The following is a 16,883-nucleotide window of genomic DNA, read 5'->3' on the forward strand; positions in this document are numbered from 1 at the left end:
AGTACTCCACAAAATGATCATTTCTCAGTTATTTTTTCACCTCGTTACCTTGAATTTGTGAAGAAAACTTAATTTATCTCACATGCCTCCACAGTGAAAGAATACGAAACCATCTCAAAACATCCTTTTACAAACTCATGCATAACGCGTGCAAAACCTCTTGAACACATGCATTTTGCGAAAACCCTCCTATTTAAACACTTCTGCTTGAAAATTCTCACCAAGCGACACCCTCCAGGGCTGAAAAATGAAGCCAACATCAAAGTGCTAAAAACTGCAGTTCCTCAAATGGCCACTTGAGGCTGGCTCCAGAAGCCAGTCAATCCCCATAGACCCCCATGTTAAAATACCCAACTTTACAGCAGAAATAAACATGTTTACAGCCTGGTCGTGGTGTAGAAAACTGGTTTGCTCCCTGTAACTAATTTTAACATGAATGACAAGTGCACAGATGGTGGATTTTTATATAACTCAACCATTTACATTTGATCAAGGCTTAAAGTTATGTATAATTCAGGGTGTAGGTGCTTGAGTGACAGGCTGTCTGTGAGGCGTCACCACAGTCTATGAGTCTTGATCTAGAATAATAGATGAGTCTAGAATAAAAGCAGTGTTAAGTCAGTTTATTGAAATTCAAGAACTTGGTGATTACATAACAATGCAGTCTTCCAGTAAGACAAAACTTCTCTTTGGTCATTGCTAGGCCTGAATTAGATGTGACTGCCATTAAAATACTAAAAGACAAAGCAACCCAACTGGGAAAAGGTTCTTTCTCAGACTGTGCTCATGATGCCAGCACCAGACTACCGCTGTTTTCCCACAGCTGTCCGAGTCCATGTCATGTGCAATGTGTGCGAGCCTGCTCCTAAGAGCTAGTCCACTGGGCTCTGAACAAGACAGAGTTGATGTGTCTAGGAGTTAATCCAGGGGTGTTTCAGACACTGGGCAGCTGTGGCTCTTTTCTCTGGCAGCAGCTCCAACATGGTCAGGAGGAAAGAGCTGAATTGGGTGGCTTCCTCACGCGGCCACTCGTACTTATCCAGCAGAATCTCAAACAAGCCCCACGGCTTCAGCTTTGAGATGTGTCGCAGTAGTCCTGCACAGGGTAAGAAGTAGACTAATACACTGCTTTCATCTACTTTGAATTATTATATACTGTGTTTGCAAATACATTTTTAATTTGAAGCTTTTACTTTATCCCAAACTTTCGTCAGACTGTAAGTTGCTGACTGTTGTGTGTCACTCAGAATATCAGATGCAGGTAATTTGACTATACACTTAGCAAAAAAAAAGCATTTATTAAGTATCACTGTATATGTAATAATTTAGTTAATTTTACCTTTATGGTTGAAGTATCGCTTGGAATTTCTTCCTGACAGAGCGAACTGGCATGGAAGTGATCCCAGCAGCTCCATAATGTGGGCAATGTGATCTTAGAGAACACACAGCACACCGTATTATAAGCATATTTAGTTTTTTAGTCTAAGTCAAAAGGGATGTGGTGAACAACACAAACCTTCCTCACGGGAGAACGTGGCTCCTGATTGGGGGTCAAACAGGTAATCCCCAGTGGCCAGCTCAAAAGCCTGCAGCATATATAAAGGGATAGAAGAACATGGCTGTGACACATCTAGAAATCTTAAGAAATACTGTACATATCTATAAAGGTGCTCGGCTCACCATGCAGGCAGTGCTCCAGATATCAGCCGGTGTGCCGTAGTCAGCACCAATCAGAACCTCCACAGAGCGATACTGACACGTCTGGATATCTTCAGTAAAGTGTTTGTGCTGACGACCAGACAGATGAGATTTTAATGTTCCACCAAAAAAATGACATGCATCTATGACTATTATCTTATCCTCACAAAAACGTCTTCTTTTCTAACTCTACATGAAAATGCTAAATGCTAACATTGGCATGCCGACATGTTTACAATGACAATGCTAATATACTGATGCTAAGCAGGTGTAATGTTTATCATGTTTACCATCTTAGTTTAGCATGCTGACATACAGATTAGACTGAGCAGAATGTATTTAGTCATAAACCAAAGTATTGGGGGTGGCACAGTGGTGACCATGAATGCTGTACACAATTCCATGGCAATCGATCCAAAAGGTGTCAGATATTTTCATCTGGACAAAAGTGGCTGACACTGCCATCCTTAATGCCATGCTGCTAGCGTGGCTAAAAATGTTTTATGAAAGGTAAACATCATCAGAGAAAATAACATCACCGTCTCTTTCTCTGACTCTGCCAAATGAAATGAGAAGCATAACCACCACCAGCGGGTAGTTCTGAAATGCACAAGATTATGCTGTATGTCTCTCTCAAGCTACATCACCAGCCCACTCAGTCTTGTCTCACTCGAAACATATGGCAGCTCTGTCTTTCACTGGAGGGCACGATAAACATGGCTGCTGTGCTCTACAGAAAGCACCTGTCGCATTTGGTTCTGTAAAGACAACGTGTTGGAACTGTTTTATAAACTAGAAATGTGGTGTCAGCCACATTACCCCTTCACCAGCCCCCTGCATTACTATTCTCCATCCATCCACCACATGCCCTCAGACTCCCCCACCTGTCCCAGTCACTTTACTTTCACTACCACCTGCTCACTTGTTTACACTTTCCCTCATTAGCCCTTCAGTAGAACCTGCATCTATAACTGAATCTGTACCTGTGCCTGTACGTGCCTGTACCTATTCCTGAACTTATATATGTTCCTGTACTTGTACCTGTTCCTGAACCTATACTTGTTCTTGTACTTGTACCTGTTCCTGAACCTATACTTGTTCTTGTACTTGTACCTGTTCCTGAACCCATACCTGTTCCTTCATCTGTATTAGTTCCTGTATCTGTACCTGTGCCTGTACCTATACCTGTTCCTGAACCCGTACCTGTTCCTGTACCTATACCTGGTCCTGAACCTGTACCTGTTCCTTCATCCTTACCTGTTTCTGTTCCTTAACTCGCACTTGTTCCTGTTCCTGAACCCGTACCTGTTCCTTCATCCTTACCTGTTTCTGTTCCTTAACTCGCACTTGTTCCTGTTCCTGAACCCGTACCTGCAGGGCCGCCCCTCCCTAAACGCAGAACACGCGCTGTGCGTAGGGCCTCATCTTCCATAGGGGGCCACATTTTGCGCGAGGGGACGCATTTGCGCATATGCGCAATGGATGCGCACATGCGCTACCGTGAGACGCGCGTAGAATCAGCTCGAGGAAGGAGAGAAGAGACCTGACTGCCCATGCGTCGCTGCAATGATTGACAGCACTCCACATCTGAACAATCAGAGGGGTGCGCTGGCAGGCACTTGCAGAGCTGCAGCAGGTGAAGAGTTGTCGACATGTCCAAAAGAGCCTCAGGAGTGGGGAGACCCGAGCCTCGGGGGTATGTGCGGGGCCGGGAGGTCGGATGCTCCCAGAGAGGGGAGAGGGAGAAATATAGCTAAATAAGATGAAAATAGAAAAGAATGTCTCTGTATTTTATTTCTGTTTTCAGTGTTTAATTAAGGTGGGAGAGGCGGAGGGCTGAGGGAGATCAGACGCCTCCAGAGAGGGGAGAGGGAGAAATATAACAAAATAAGATTAAATAGTAAAAACCTGTCTCCCTCTTTTATTTTATTTTCAGTGTTTAATCAAGGGTGGGGGATTGAGGTGGTGGAAGTTACTTTCTTTGAGTAATTGATGGCTATTTGTGACTCAGATTTGTTTATTTATTTATTTCAGTTTGAAGTTATTTTTATTTAATATTTATTTATTTATTTTAATTTTTTATTTTATTTGACTCATACAGCCAAACTACTGTATGTACAGTAGATTTGTTATTGCTAATAAAGGTTGTCAAGTTAAATGGCAAGCCCTGCGTACCTGTTCCTTCATCTGTATTAGTTCCTGTATCTGTACCTGTGCCTATTCCTGAACCGAGACATGTTCCTGTGCCCATAACTGTTCCTGAACCCATACCTGTTCCTGAACCCGCACCTGTTCCGTCATCTATACTTGTTACTGTTCCTGAACTTGCACTTGTTCCTGAACCCATACTATCCCTGTATCTGTACCCATACCTAGCCATGTTCCTATATCTGTTCCTGCAGTGGTGTAGTCTACGTGATACGCAGGTATACGCTGTATACCCACTAAGAAAGCTCCAGGATTTCCGTATACCCACTTAAAAATGTGCAAAGATCCGTAACAATATAGTTTTGTGACAGAACTTTAACTTCCAGATGCCAGGAAGGATGTTGTGCTGTTGGCTGTGACACCAGTCGACAAAGAAACCCCGGACTGCAGTTTTATTCCATCCCAAAGGATGTAACGTTAGACTGGAATAAATGGTTGGCTGCGATAAGAAGAGACCACTGGCAGCCAACAGCTAACATTAACTCCAGGTTGTGCAGTCAACACTTCGTATCTGGTAAGTCCTCAACTCTATCTAATTTTTATTTTAGTCTTTGAAAACCCCTTACAAAACACGCGAAACATGATTAACTTCAGATGCCATATGATTAACGCCGACAGCCCGACACTACGTTACCTAACGTGATGTTAGCTACCTCAATGGAGATTCACATTGTCTTATGCTAACATTAGCTAACGTTATCAGATTACGGTACACTCAAAAGCTTATGGTTTGAACTGATGTCAGTCACTAATTAACTATTATTCTTCCCTACTCTTGTCGTGGTGTGGGTCCTTAAATATAATACACACTCACCGGCCACTTCATTAGGTAACACTTGTGCGGTCTAATGCAATCCAATCCAATGGTTATGCCATAAATGCTATTTTTACGACGCTTAACTTTATACATTTTGGGTTTTTGTTGACATTGTCAAAAAGGTGATAATTATACATTATTTTTATTATAGAGGTCATTGTGGATGGTGCTGGTGTACTGGAGTGCATTATATTGTGCGGTGTTCTCATAATTTTGCCCAATCCATTAACATATATTGAGGGGGACAAAATATTAGGAACACTTCAATATATTACAGTCCAGTACGCCAGCACCACCCAGTACAACCTTAATAATAAACATAAAATTTAATTATCACCTTTCTGACAATGTCAACAAAAACTGAAAATGTAAAAGGCTTCATAAAGTAGAATGTATGACAGAGCTGTTGGATTAGATTGCACGGGTGGACCTAATGAAGTGGCCGGTGGACGGACAGACGGACACACACACACACAACATGTTGCAGAGGTTAGCGGACAAAATACTGTTGAGGGTACTAAATATGGGCCGCAACCAATAATGGAAATTTTTAACAAATATCGTTGTCTCTCCGTCTCATTTAAGTATGAGGTGTGTACTGCCAATAGCGAAACTTAGGGGTACAGTCAAATCGGACACAAATATGGCGGCGGTCTCGTCGACGTGACGTCACTGGTACCCATGAATAGGTCACTGCCAGGCCTCCCTACGAGGCTGGGAGGGAATCATCACAGTATACCCACTACAATAAACTAGATTACACCTTATTCTTGTCCTTGTATCCGTTCCTTTATCTATACCTAAAGCTGTCCCTGTATATGTTCCTGAACCTGTATTTTCCTGTATCTGTATCTGTACCTGTTCCTCAACCTGTACCTGTTCCTTTTGTCTGAACCTGTGCCCAAACCTGTACCTGTTCCTTTATCTCTACCTGTTCATCTATCTGTACCTGTACCTGTACCTGTTCCTGCATAGCCTTGTTTCCACCAAGCCATCCATTTCAGTTATATTAAGTTCATTACACATTACAATGGTTATTTTTGCAATTCCATTGTCAAAAGTTGTGTATGGTACCCCCCCTGCCTTGTTTCTCTGTTAGCGCTTTGTTGAGGTAACTACCACACTGATCTCATACCAAAAGGTGGAGCTAGAAACACTGCAGTCCTTGTGGAGGTGCTTGGTCAAGAGAGAATCCCCAGCAAGCACTTTTTGGTTTAAAAAATGTCTAATAGCCGTCTACATGAAGACCTGACGTCTAGGCTAAATCATGGCTGAATTTGGGCTGTCACTGAAAATTTGGTAGACGTCTAACCATAACCAAAGTGTAGACGTCATCAATTATACGGCTATGTAGAGACCATGTCCAAAAAATGGAGATAAACATATTTTAATTACTGTTGACTCTCCATACGTGATTGAATATCATACCGCACGCCATCTGCAACGGCGAAAATTACATTTAATCAATTTCAAATTTAAATCGGCTAGATTTGGGTTACATGTAGCTAGACTAAATCAGAGCTAAATGTAGCCAATACGTTTAAATCACGACTATTGCTTGCTGGGATCGCTCTTGCTCAACAAGGTCTCAGTGTACAAACTCGCTATCTTTAAATATCCCATTAATTGCAACAGAGACTCTAAACACAGCCTGTTCTTTTTTGTAAGGAAAATTTCTGTGCTCTTTCCGCTCCATGGACAATCAACAAGGTAGAGCTGGATGGACTTATCTGTACCTGTTCCTGTGTCTGTACCTGAACACATACCCGTTTCTGTATCTGTATCTGTTGCTGTATCTGTTCCTGTTTCCTCGTCTATACCTGTCTGTCTGTAACTTTTCCCTGCCTCATTTCTGTTCACTGGTGAATTCTCAGTAACTCTTGTTCAGACTTGCTACTCGCCAGTAAGCTTACGTAGCTTCACTTTTTTTCAGTAAATCACTGAACTTTTCCTGTCAGCCTGGATTGCAATCACCTGCCTGACAGTGGCCAGTCATAAAACACCTCACAGTTTCCTTCACAGCTCCAACAACTTTGAGGTGCAGAAGAAAAAACATGTCTTGATTTAAGACATACCTTTACAGTAGGCCCCACCAATTTCTCCCTTAACGTATTTTCATTGTATTTTTATTTATTATCTTCTTCTTTTTTGCCATTGTTTTCACCACTCTACAATTTTCATCAAATCTTCATTTAGTTTGGTATGTAACATATTTTGATAAACATGAAGATATTTCAGTTATTAAATCCAGGTATTCCTAAAAATCCTGGCCAATCAGTATGGTTATCACTGTGTATTTTGATGCATAAATAAAAATCCAAATTAAAATTTAAAAATGCTCTATTATCAAAATAAATTGTGGAGGATAATGCTGCCACGGAGGATAGTCACTCACCACCCAGCAGGCATTGCCCAGGTCAGCAATCTTGATGAGGATTTTATCAGCATTCTGAGGCTTTAGTAGGTCTGGAACGACATCCAAATCTCTGATAACTAAAAAAATATAAAGGAATGTGATAGATGAGAAGACATGGCCAAGATAGACTGTAATGACAGACAGAGTGTACTGATGAAAGCTAGGTAATGTATAAGCTAACATACTGTGTAAATATTAGCTCATGCAAACACATTCTTGAGACTGACCATGGGGATTAGATGGCGAAGGAGGGGGCAGCTCTTTGTCTGCAGTCTGATGCAATAACACCGACCTAGAGCCAGAGACAGGACCATCTGTGTTGAGGTCTGGCCACGTGCATATGGAGTGTCTGTGGCTGTGTGGAGACGTGTCCAGTCCATCTTCCAACAGCATCGTCTGCCTCCTTAAAGTGAGGTTAGGACCTGAGAGCTTACAGTGACGGATGGAGCTACTGGTGCTAGAAGGAGCAGTGGCATCAGAGAACGACACATGAAGTTGGTCCTTTTGATTGTGGCCAGACGCACTCTCCTGTCCTCGTCGACTCCTGTCTTTTCTTGTCAGTCGCTTAATGGGGCTCCTGGAGACCTTGCTGGACTGCAGGGGTTTGATCAGTTGTGGGAAACAATCAAAGATGAGCACTAAGTAAAACAATGGATTAATTATTTAATGGATTATCACAACTTCATGCCTATTATGGAAGTGAAGGAAATCGTGCAAATTAAAGCCACTATGGCTAAATCCAAATGTACAGACTTCACCACATTAGCAGACACATCCAGTCCACAAGGAGCCTCAAACTGACTTTTTCCAGACTGCCAAAGAGTTTGCTTGGGGTGCAGACATAACCAGACTCTACTGATATAATTATCCATAATTCATTGCAATACAGATGTGAGGTTGTAATGTCCAATTGCCAACTCAAACAAAACTAACTTATCATGAATCTTTTAAACAATTAGTGTATTAAATCATTACTTGAATCATGTAGGCCAGAAATAATAGTCAACCACATCTTGATACAGACACATGACATTTGTCTTTTTAATTGTGATATGTACAAGTATAGGCTATACAGTTTATAAAAATGCTTTTTATTATGCAGCCTACCCAAGCAGCAAACTCCAGTGTTGAAAAGCCATTGCAAACAACTGTAGTTCCTCAAATGACCACTTGAGGCTGGCTCCAGAAGCAAGTCAGTCCCCATAGACCACCATGTTAAATTGCCCAACTTTACAGCAGAAATAAACATGTTTACAGCCTGGCCGTGGTGTAGAAAACTGGTTTGTTGTACAGCCTGGTACAAAAAACAGTTTTGGTCTCTATAGCTAATTTCAACATTCATGACAACTGTATGGGTGATGAATTTTTATATAACTCACCCTCTGAAATTTTATTAAGGCGTATGCATAATTAAGGGCACTGCCACTTTGAGTGACAAGTTGTCTTTGAGGCGTCATTACAGTCTGAGTCAGATCCACCCCTCGCTCATTCACAGTTCCACCCACTTGTCAAAACATAGTCACCCAGATGGCAACAGCCGAAATCAACCAAATTCAAGGCTTTCAAACAAGAGTACACAAACCAATAGGTGACGTCACGGTGGCTACGTCCATTATTTTATGAGCCTACCCTGTAAAAGCTGGGCAGTGTAATGCCAAATATATAGACTAAGACATTTGGCCAAAAAACAACCAAAGGACTTACAATGTCAGTAAACCCAATTTATTTAATCATAGTCCAGTCCTTATTTACAAATATTTCAGATATTTGAATATGTGTAGTCTAAATGTTGTATAAAAATACGAGTATCATTTTGTTCAGTCACAAAAAATGCCTATAAATGGGATTTATATGTTGTTATCTGCAGGGGCGGATGAGCAGACACTAAGATTCATCATTTTGTGTGAAGAGTATGACCAGGTGTGGGGCATTCCTCAGCTGCAAGTTCGCAGTTGTTGCTCAAACGTTTCCACAGCAACAAGTGAAAAAGAGTTGAGGCCCTTATATCACCGGCATTTATAGCCTTACTGCCTTGATGTGATGATGGTGAAAATGTCACAGTACATACAAATGAAGTCTGCTAGTCAGAACGTTGGCCATTTGGATTCAGCCTTTGTGTAGGATTTTAAAATGTCTGACTTTGGTGCCCCCCAATGGTAGCATCAAAAACACTCAACATGAAATTCACATGATAAAAACATATTATTCTGTGACCATTTATCAGCTACTTTTACCAGTATATCCGCATCTGTATGTATATTGTCTGTAGTTTCCATAAGCCTATAGAGTTTTACATGACATCCATGTATTAATATCTCAAGAATAAATTGTGAGGATGTTACTCTGTATGTTGTAAAACAGTAAGTTGCTAACAACAACCTATTTTGAAACCACAACAGTAGATGTTGGAAGGACATCAAAATCTGCAGTTGTGTCATCTTACAGAAGCCGACATCAGGAAACCCCCTCCACACCCCTAACTTGTCCCATCTCTTTGAGCTGCAGGAGCCTGTTAGTTAGTGACACAACAATACCACAAGAGCAAGCTAGCAAGTTTGAACAGAAGTTCAAGACAACTGTCAACATAAGATATAATCTGGGGCTATTTCAGTGTTTCTCTCTTTGGCTTTTAATTTTGATAGTTACAGAAATGAGATATAAGAGCTGTGCAGTATAAATATATCTTGTTTTCTACCCTGGTCATCTCCTCTTCGCCTGCCTTGACTGCAATGCAAAAAGTGCTTGTAAAAAATATGTTTCTAAGTTGAGTTGCAATCTGTACAATGTTGTTAAGGGATTTCCACTGCCTCTTTATGGTCAAGTGTGATAAAAAGAAAAGTACAGCAGAATGAGTATAGTAACACCTATTATATCAACCGAACTTCTTAAGAGCAAAAACAAAGAGTTCAAAGAGCTCCCTGTATTTACAGATCCCAATGTAACCCTGACTTTAATCGTGGCAAGCTTTTTTGATTAGTCAACAAGGCTTTTTTGCTTAAATTATTTCTCAAAATTAGTGGGTTAATATTGCTGTAATATTAACAACATAAATGTGTATAAAGGATTCATATCTCCTCCTCCTTGAGCAACACAGTCATGATTATGTAAGAATCGACAGAAATCTCTACGCAGTGTGCTCATCTAGGGCAGCAATCTGCCAAAATCAGTTAGTGTATGTCCGATGTCCTGCCTTTTCATGATATCACATGTCCTATAGCAAGTTACAGGCTCTAAATGTTGTCAAGATGCAGTTAAAAGGCTCAAGCACAAAAGCAAAGCACAGCATTCATCTTACCCACTCCCCAAGAGTGTGGAAAACCCCAGTCAGCTTCCCCAACAAGCTGGACAAACTCTTCAGAAGTCATAGGAGAAATGAACAGGTCATAATGTAATTGTGAAAAACACAACTGTCCAAATGACAAGAAGCAAGAATAGAGCAAGAATACATTTCAGGTTGCACACCTGTTTTTCTCTGAGGCTTTTGTTCACTGGCAGGAAGCAAAACATCAGCAGGGCGAAGAGGCACAGGATGTGAAAACAAGCGAAAAAGGAAACACAGTGAACATTTTCCTTGCATTTAATCAATAACACCTCCATCAGCCTGGTACTTGCAGATTCCCTTGACACATGCTCCTTTATACTTGAAGCTAGACATACTAATGCAGCATCACTAACCTGCGGAGCTGGTGAAACCGGAGGACACTGGCAGCTGCCACAGCTTGGTGTCGGCCGCCAGGTTCTGAATGTAAACCTCATCCACTTGCAGGAGGATGTTTTCTGGCTTGATGTCTGTGTGGATAATCTTGCATTTAGTGTGCAAGTAATCTAAACCCTGCAGAACCTGTGATAAGGAGTGAAAATACAGTCACTGTCATTGCACCCAATGTCAATGAGGAGCAAAAATAGAAGATAATCTGTTGAAAGAAGCGCTCAGCCAGTGGTGAAATACAGAGAGGATGACTTAAGAAGGAATAAAAGGTTGCACAGCACCTGTCTGAGGATGCTCTTAACACAGGGCAGGGGGAGGCCGGTGTAGTTGGATTTGACAATCCACCTCAGCAACTGGTGGCCCAGCACCTCCAGAACCATGCACACATCTGGTAAGACATTAAGGACCTCTGCAGCATGGGTGTTGAGAGTTTCTTGGGTATTTGGAGAGGGCAAAAACACACTGACATAATCTTTTCATCTTGAAGTCTCAAAGCCTACCACTATGACACAAAGATGTTGTCACGGTGCCATCTGTTTCTCTGAGTACAAGCACACTTGTAAAAAGCAGAATTTAAGAACAGTATTTAACAGAAAAGTCAGACCTGCACCACATGTTACAGAGTGGGGAAGTACGGTATGTTTCTGTAAAGGATACGCTCTCCATTCACTCCAGTGATCCTGAAGTCATCAATGAGGTGCACAATTGTCTCACGTTTTGGATCTTTGGGGTCACTGTCCCTAACCTGATGGTCATATAGTACACATATTAGAATATCAACAAAAATGTATAAGTGTAATAAAGACAATCACATTGTGATTACATGACTTTCTATCATCTATCAAATGCAATAACATAGTGCAAGATGCTGCTGCTGTCCTGTTGGTGTTTATGTGAAAATAACAAAATCTGTGCAGGCAGGCTGAGCTACAATATTAATATTATCATGAGCTGCTATGACATGACAATGTTGTGCACTCCCTGTCTTCCTCACACATACAAACAAACACACACAAAACCATCACAGTTTGTGATCATCTTCTCCCCATAATACACTTTCAATATCAAACATATATCTCAGAGATCCTGAAATGACATCAGACATTGTACTTTATGCCACCATAATCAGTCTCACTCATTAGTAAATCTTCCTACAGTGACTGAGACATTTCAAATGAACTGCAGGTCCAAACACTTTGCGAATTAAAAAAAACACAAGCGCATTAACAGATAACAGAAGAAACAAATGCAAAAGTAAGAACAGAAATGTTTTTTGTTTTTTCTGTCAAAGCCACAGTGGGAAACTTTTCCAGCAAATATGACCTGACTGTAATTACGCTCTAGCGCAATTCAATACTTTTCATGCTCAGACTGTAAGTTGTCTCTCTCATCCTGCCTTTCACTTGCTGCACACACACTCACTCTCTATCTAGCTGTCACTGTCCAGGGCTGTCAACTGAGTCTTCGCTGATTCACAATCAACCAGTAGCACAGCAACACACCTTCTCTGTCAGCCTATCATCTCACTGCTCCTCGTTTTAAATATGGTTCTTTCTTACTGCATTTGTGTGCACCCTCCACCTCCCCATCACCACCCAGACTTTACGCATTCATCAGCCTCATCTGCCTCAGAGTCAGCAGCCACCACCACCAGTGTCTGGACTCCATGGGAGGATTAACTCTGCTGCCGCTCAGATGTCCCTCAATCACAAAATATCTCCCTCTGGTTTCCAAGCACCAAAGACTTCTGGTAAATCTTAATCAGCACAAATCATCTGTTAATTTATATACTCATATCCTGTATCAAAATTTTATCTCAACTTCAGTCTTCTGTCTCTCCTGATTGAAATACACGAGACAGATAATCAGTACAAAAAATAAATAAAAATCAGGTTTCTCTGGCTTCTTGTGCTCCTGGCGGTGTTTGCAATAACCCACTACGTCCGATGAAAGCAACCAAAGCCAGGCGGAGTCTAACATGGTGTCAATCACTGCTTGTGCACATGCTGCGCTGCCAACAGCATCGTGCATGGCTAAGACAAGTGAACAGAAGAAGACTGACAATGAAAAGCTTTCTTTCTCTTTCACAGAAAAAGACCGACAGTCATATTCTGTAAGATATAAGCCGAGCCAGAGGAATATGATGTTTTAACAGATTATCTACCTCGTATCCTACTGTCAGGATATAGTGACAGTTACAAAAAATAACTTTTGTCATAACATTACTCACTGTAGCTTTAATGCATTTGTGTTTTTGCAAAGTGTTCTGGATATGCAGTTTGCTCAAAACGTCTCAGGCATCGTATCTTCCTGCTTCACAGCCACCACAGTGGAGTCAGTGCGTTCTTTATGGTGACCAGAAATATTAACAACACTCTCACCAGATCCACAATTCGTGTATTGTGAGACTACACATTACTAAAAACTACTGAGTACGCCTCTTAAAACAAAAGCCATGTGGTCACACTGACACATTTCAGAAGTTTGATCTCATCCAGTGCCGTCTCTGTGAATGTCTGAGCACTCTTCACCACCTTCAGAGCCACAAAGCGGCTCTTCCTGCATGCAAACAATTATGGCAGTTAGCTACAATTATGTTTGATTATCTCTAGGTTATGTTATCATGTTAAAGTCAAAAAGTCAAACCTACTTACACCATATCCCAGCAGAGCCACACAGTAGAGAAGTGGCCCCATCCCAGCTTTTTAACCACTTGGTAACGGTCTACGAAAATGTCTCCAATCTCTACAGGGTAGTAACCACCTGCAACACAATGAACCACCTGCGTTAAAGAACAGATCTCAACCAGTATGTTGGATTTTGGTGCTGCAGTGCTTCGTACCAATGCCATAGTCTGCAGGATTCTCCTGTTGCTCATCAAACAATCCCACAGGCTCAGGTGAACAGGGACTTGTCTGTACAGCTGTAGGGCAGTGGGCAGGTCTGCTGGGCGTGGGGGAAGATTTAGGACTCCCTGCTGTATCTGGGGAGGGGTGAGGGCTGGGTATGATGGGTGGATTGGAAGAGCTGGCTGAAAGTAGGGCTGATATAGCAGCAGCATATGAAGATGACATGCTTAACTGGAGCCTGAAGAGTTCGAGTACAGCTGAAGATGGGCCCAGATGACAGCAGCACTCAGGAAAAAAGCTGCAACAAAAATGTGTTTGCATACTTGGAAGGAGTTCTTCAGTCATGCTTACATCTCTGAAACAAGAGTTCACCAGCTGTTTATCTCAGGCAGATAGCTTGTGCTTTTCGTCACTGATTGTAGGAGGTTGTGTGCAATGACATTTCCTAGGGGCAGTGAATGTGTGCATTTATTTTTAGCTAGATGAATGGCATGTCAACGTAAATAGCTCCTGACACCGGCCCAGCTGCAACTGAACTCTTTCTGATATTACATGGACTACTACAGTGAGGCCGCCAATGTTGTAAACATGAACGGCTGGCAATTCAAATGTTTTTTCAGGGATATTTGGCTAGAGCCATTATTTTGTTAAGACAGTAAAATGATTAGTAAAGTTTCACACAGCTCTCATGGTACTCAGTGGGCCTCATTCACAAACAGTGGGTACGCACAAATCTGTGCTTAAATCATGTGTACCAACATTTTATTATTTTCTTATCTGACTTTGTTCGTACTCTGCAAACAAAATAAGAATTGCCTAAGACCATGAGTTTTGAGCAATTGAATTAATTATGTTTTAATTTTGAAAGATAAGTCAACGTTGATTTCGCGATGTTGTTTCATAAACTTTAAACAGCTTTCCATCCTCATTAACTATAGTCATAATTAAACATATTATTATAAAAACTGAGTGTCCCAGTCCTAGCTTACAGTGGAGTATATGAAAATGTCCAAACTGAAATGTAACAGTTTTGTTTTCCATTGATATTATTGAATCTGCCTCCAGTGATGGCTACACCCATCATCTTTAGTGCCATGGAATTATTAGTATTGATTTTAACAGGCATGCAGGGTATATAAGAGATTCTAATTTACCTCCACACAGGTGCTAAGAAGGCATACGTGGCACTAATTTTCTTTCGTACCTTTTCACAGAGCTGCAATATTTAAGTTCAGTTCAAACTCATGAATGTTCATGTAAGCTAGCTTTGTTTTTACTTCTCCAGTTGTTAGTTTTTCTACAATGCATGTCACTTTACTACGGAAGCATATTGCTGCCACATCAGGAAAAAATTAATGGATGAGTATTACGTTATGAAAAGTTTATTGTTCTAACAAGAAGTTTTTCATGTTATAACAATATATTTTCACATTATAACAATGTAGTTTCATGTTAAAACATGATAACTTGTATTGTAAAAATGTAAAAAAGTTTCATACTATAACGTGATAAATTTATATTGTAAGAACATGAAAAGTTTTACGTTATAACAATATAGTTTCATGTGATCCGTGTTTTGGGCCATGTTGATGTCTGTTCATTGCAAAGAGCCAAGTGTCAAATCACAACCGGAGTATATGGGTGCACCTCCTCCCGAGACCAAACATTGCATTATAATGATAACGTGAAACTTTTTACAGTCTTGCAATATAAATTATCACATTATAATGTGAAACTTTTCACGTTCTTACAATATAAATTATCACGTTATAACGTGAAACTTTTCATGGTCTTACAATATAGATGATCACCTTTTAACGTGAAAATATGTTGTTATAACGTGAAAATATATTGTTGTAATGTGAAAAACTTCTTGGTAGAACAATAAACTTTTTACGTTGTAACCATAGACTGTATAGGTTGTAACGTAATACTGACCCATTATTTTTTTCCTGGTGTGGCAGCAATGGGCTTCCGTACTTTACAGATGTAGGCTATGGCTAGCTAAACTTTTTACATTCTTCTGCTCTGTGTGACAGTTACAGCTCACATTTATATGCCTTGTTTTATAAAAGTAATTTTGTTTACAGCCTTTAACTGTCATTTGTTTACATTATGTTGCTATTTGGTCCCACAGCGACCAAGTCCACCTGTTTTATTGTGAAGGTTTTAGCAGGAAGTTAAATTGACTCTCGTGCTGTACTAATCGTGTCCAGTGCGTGTTGCTGGTCTTAACCATCAGACATGGCAGTATAAACACTCAGAGAGCTGTATTCTCCTCATAAATACTCAACAACACAAGAGGAGGAGTCTACTTACCGCTGTGTGTGATATATCCAGTTTTAATATTTTTATCGCGGGAAATAAACCGAGCCTGGCACGAGAACTGTGTGCCCGCGTGCTCTCCTGCTCACCGTGGTCGCACTGAAAGTCACTCAGGTCCAGGAATAGCAAACTGCTGCTGCTGCTGCTACTGCTGCTGTTTCTGACAACATGTAGCTACCAGTGCTATTTCCAGAGAGGGTGAGGAGGTCATTATCTTATTTATCTTTGACTTTCCTATCACCCACTTACAACAGGTCACCATAAAAGAAGAAGAGGAATAGTAATGCTACAAGAGATTTAAAAACAAAAACATAGAATTAACTTAAACTTGTGTACCAATATCACAGTCACTCACTGCAAGATTTTTTTAATCATCAGTTGTTGTAAATCAAAAGAAAGAAGAACATTGCCCCTCCCAACAGAAACGCGAATTAGCAGAGGACATTATGACAAAATTAAAGAGGTTTACACCATAAATTGATGCAAAAAGGTTCAAATTGGTGCATAAAAATTCATCAGAATGTTGAAGTAAAGTCTTTGATTTTCAAACTTTTCTGGCAGAGGAACCCCAAACCATTTCATGGGAGTGTCTCCCCTCCAGTGTTGAAACTAAGATTATAGCAGTTTTCATGCCGGACTACAGTGTGGACTCTGTATGGTTTTGTTGTTACAGAAAAAAATAGACCACTATCATTTTTTCAAGTACATAACTTTTGGTGGCATTAAGTAATTCCCAGAAAAGGCCATTTTCTTTTTACTTAAAGGGACAGTTAACCTCAAATCAAAATGTTGTGCTGTTGATCAGTCTAGATTGTCTTGGTTTGAGATGCTGAGTGTTGGAGATATTGACTGTAGAGATGT

General features: G+C 40.7%; 1 protein-coding gene across 2 annotated transcripts; it reads right to left on the reverse strand.

Annotated features, from left to right (window-relative positions):
- Window positions 1-608: 608 nt before the first annotated feature.
- On the reverse strand, window positions 609-16,154 carry LOC125891843 (SRSF protein kinase 3-like). Of its 2 annotated transcripts, none has more exons than XM_049581402.1 (15): window positions 16,017-16,154; window positions 13,691-13,995; window positions 13,503-13,611; window positions 13,320-13,407; window positions 11,506-11,593; window positions 11,130-11,236; window positions 10,815-10,980; window positions 10,602-10,627; window positions 10,435-10,491; window positions 7,367-7,748; window positions 7,119-7,216; window positions 1,681-1,788; window positions 1,517-1,586; window positions 1,340-1,432; window positions 609-1,096 (listed from the first exon to the last, which is right to left on the reverse strand). In XM_049581402.1, exons 2-15 carry the CDS (start codon window positions 13,920-13,922, stop codon window positions 912-914), a joined length of 1,809 nt encoding a protein of 602 aa, XP_049437359.1. In that variant the 5' UTR covers window positions 13,923-13,995; window positions 16,017-16,154; the 3' UTR covers window positions 609-911. The 2 variants fall into 2 exon arrangements, with proteins under 2 accessions (XP_049437359.1, XP_049437368.1); XM_049581411.1 differs by having other exon boundaries at window positions 7,367-7,733; window positions 16,017-16,153.
- Window positions 16,155-16,883: the final 729 nt, after the last annotated feature.

The sequence above is a fragment of the Epinephelus fuscoguttatus genome, linkage group LG1 (assembly GCF_011397635.1).
Source record: "Epinephelus fuscoguttatus linkage group LG1, E.fuscoguttatus.final_Chr_v1".
NCBI lineage: Eukaryota > Metazoa > Chordata > Actinopteri > Perciformes > Serranidae > Epinephelus > Epinephelus fuscoguttatus.

What these genes read in the sequence shown, in the direction of transcription:
- LOC125891843 (XM_049581402.1), bottom strand. Translation starts at nt 13,922, where the DNA reads ATGTCATCTTCATATGCTGCTGCTATATCAGCCCTACTTTCAGCCAGC. An exon ending in TCCACACTCTTGGGGAGTGG is followed by an intron (nt 7,749 to 10,434) that starts GTAAGATGAATG and finishes TTCCCACAACTG; the next exon opens with ATCAAACCCCTGCAGTCCAG. An exon ending in CACGTTCTCCCGTGAGGAAG is followed by an intron (nt 1,433 to 1,516) that starts GTTTGTGTTGTT and finishes GTGTTCTCTAAG; the next exon opens with ATCACATTGCCCACATTATG.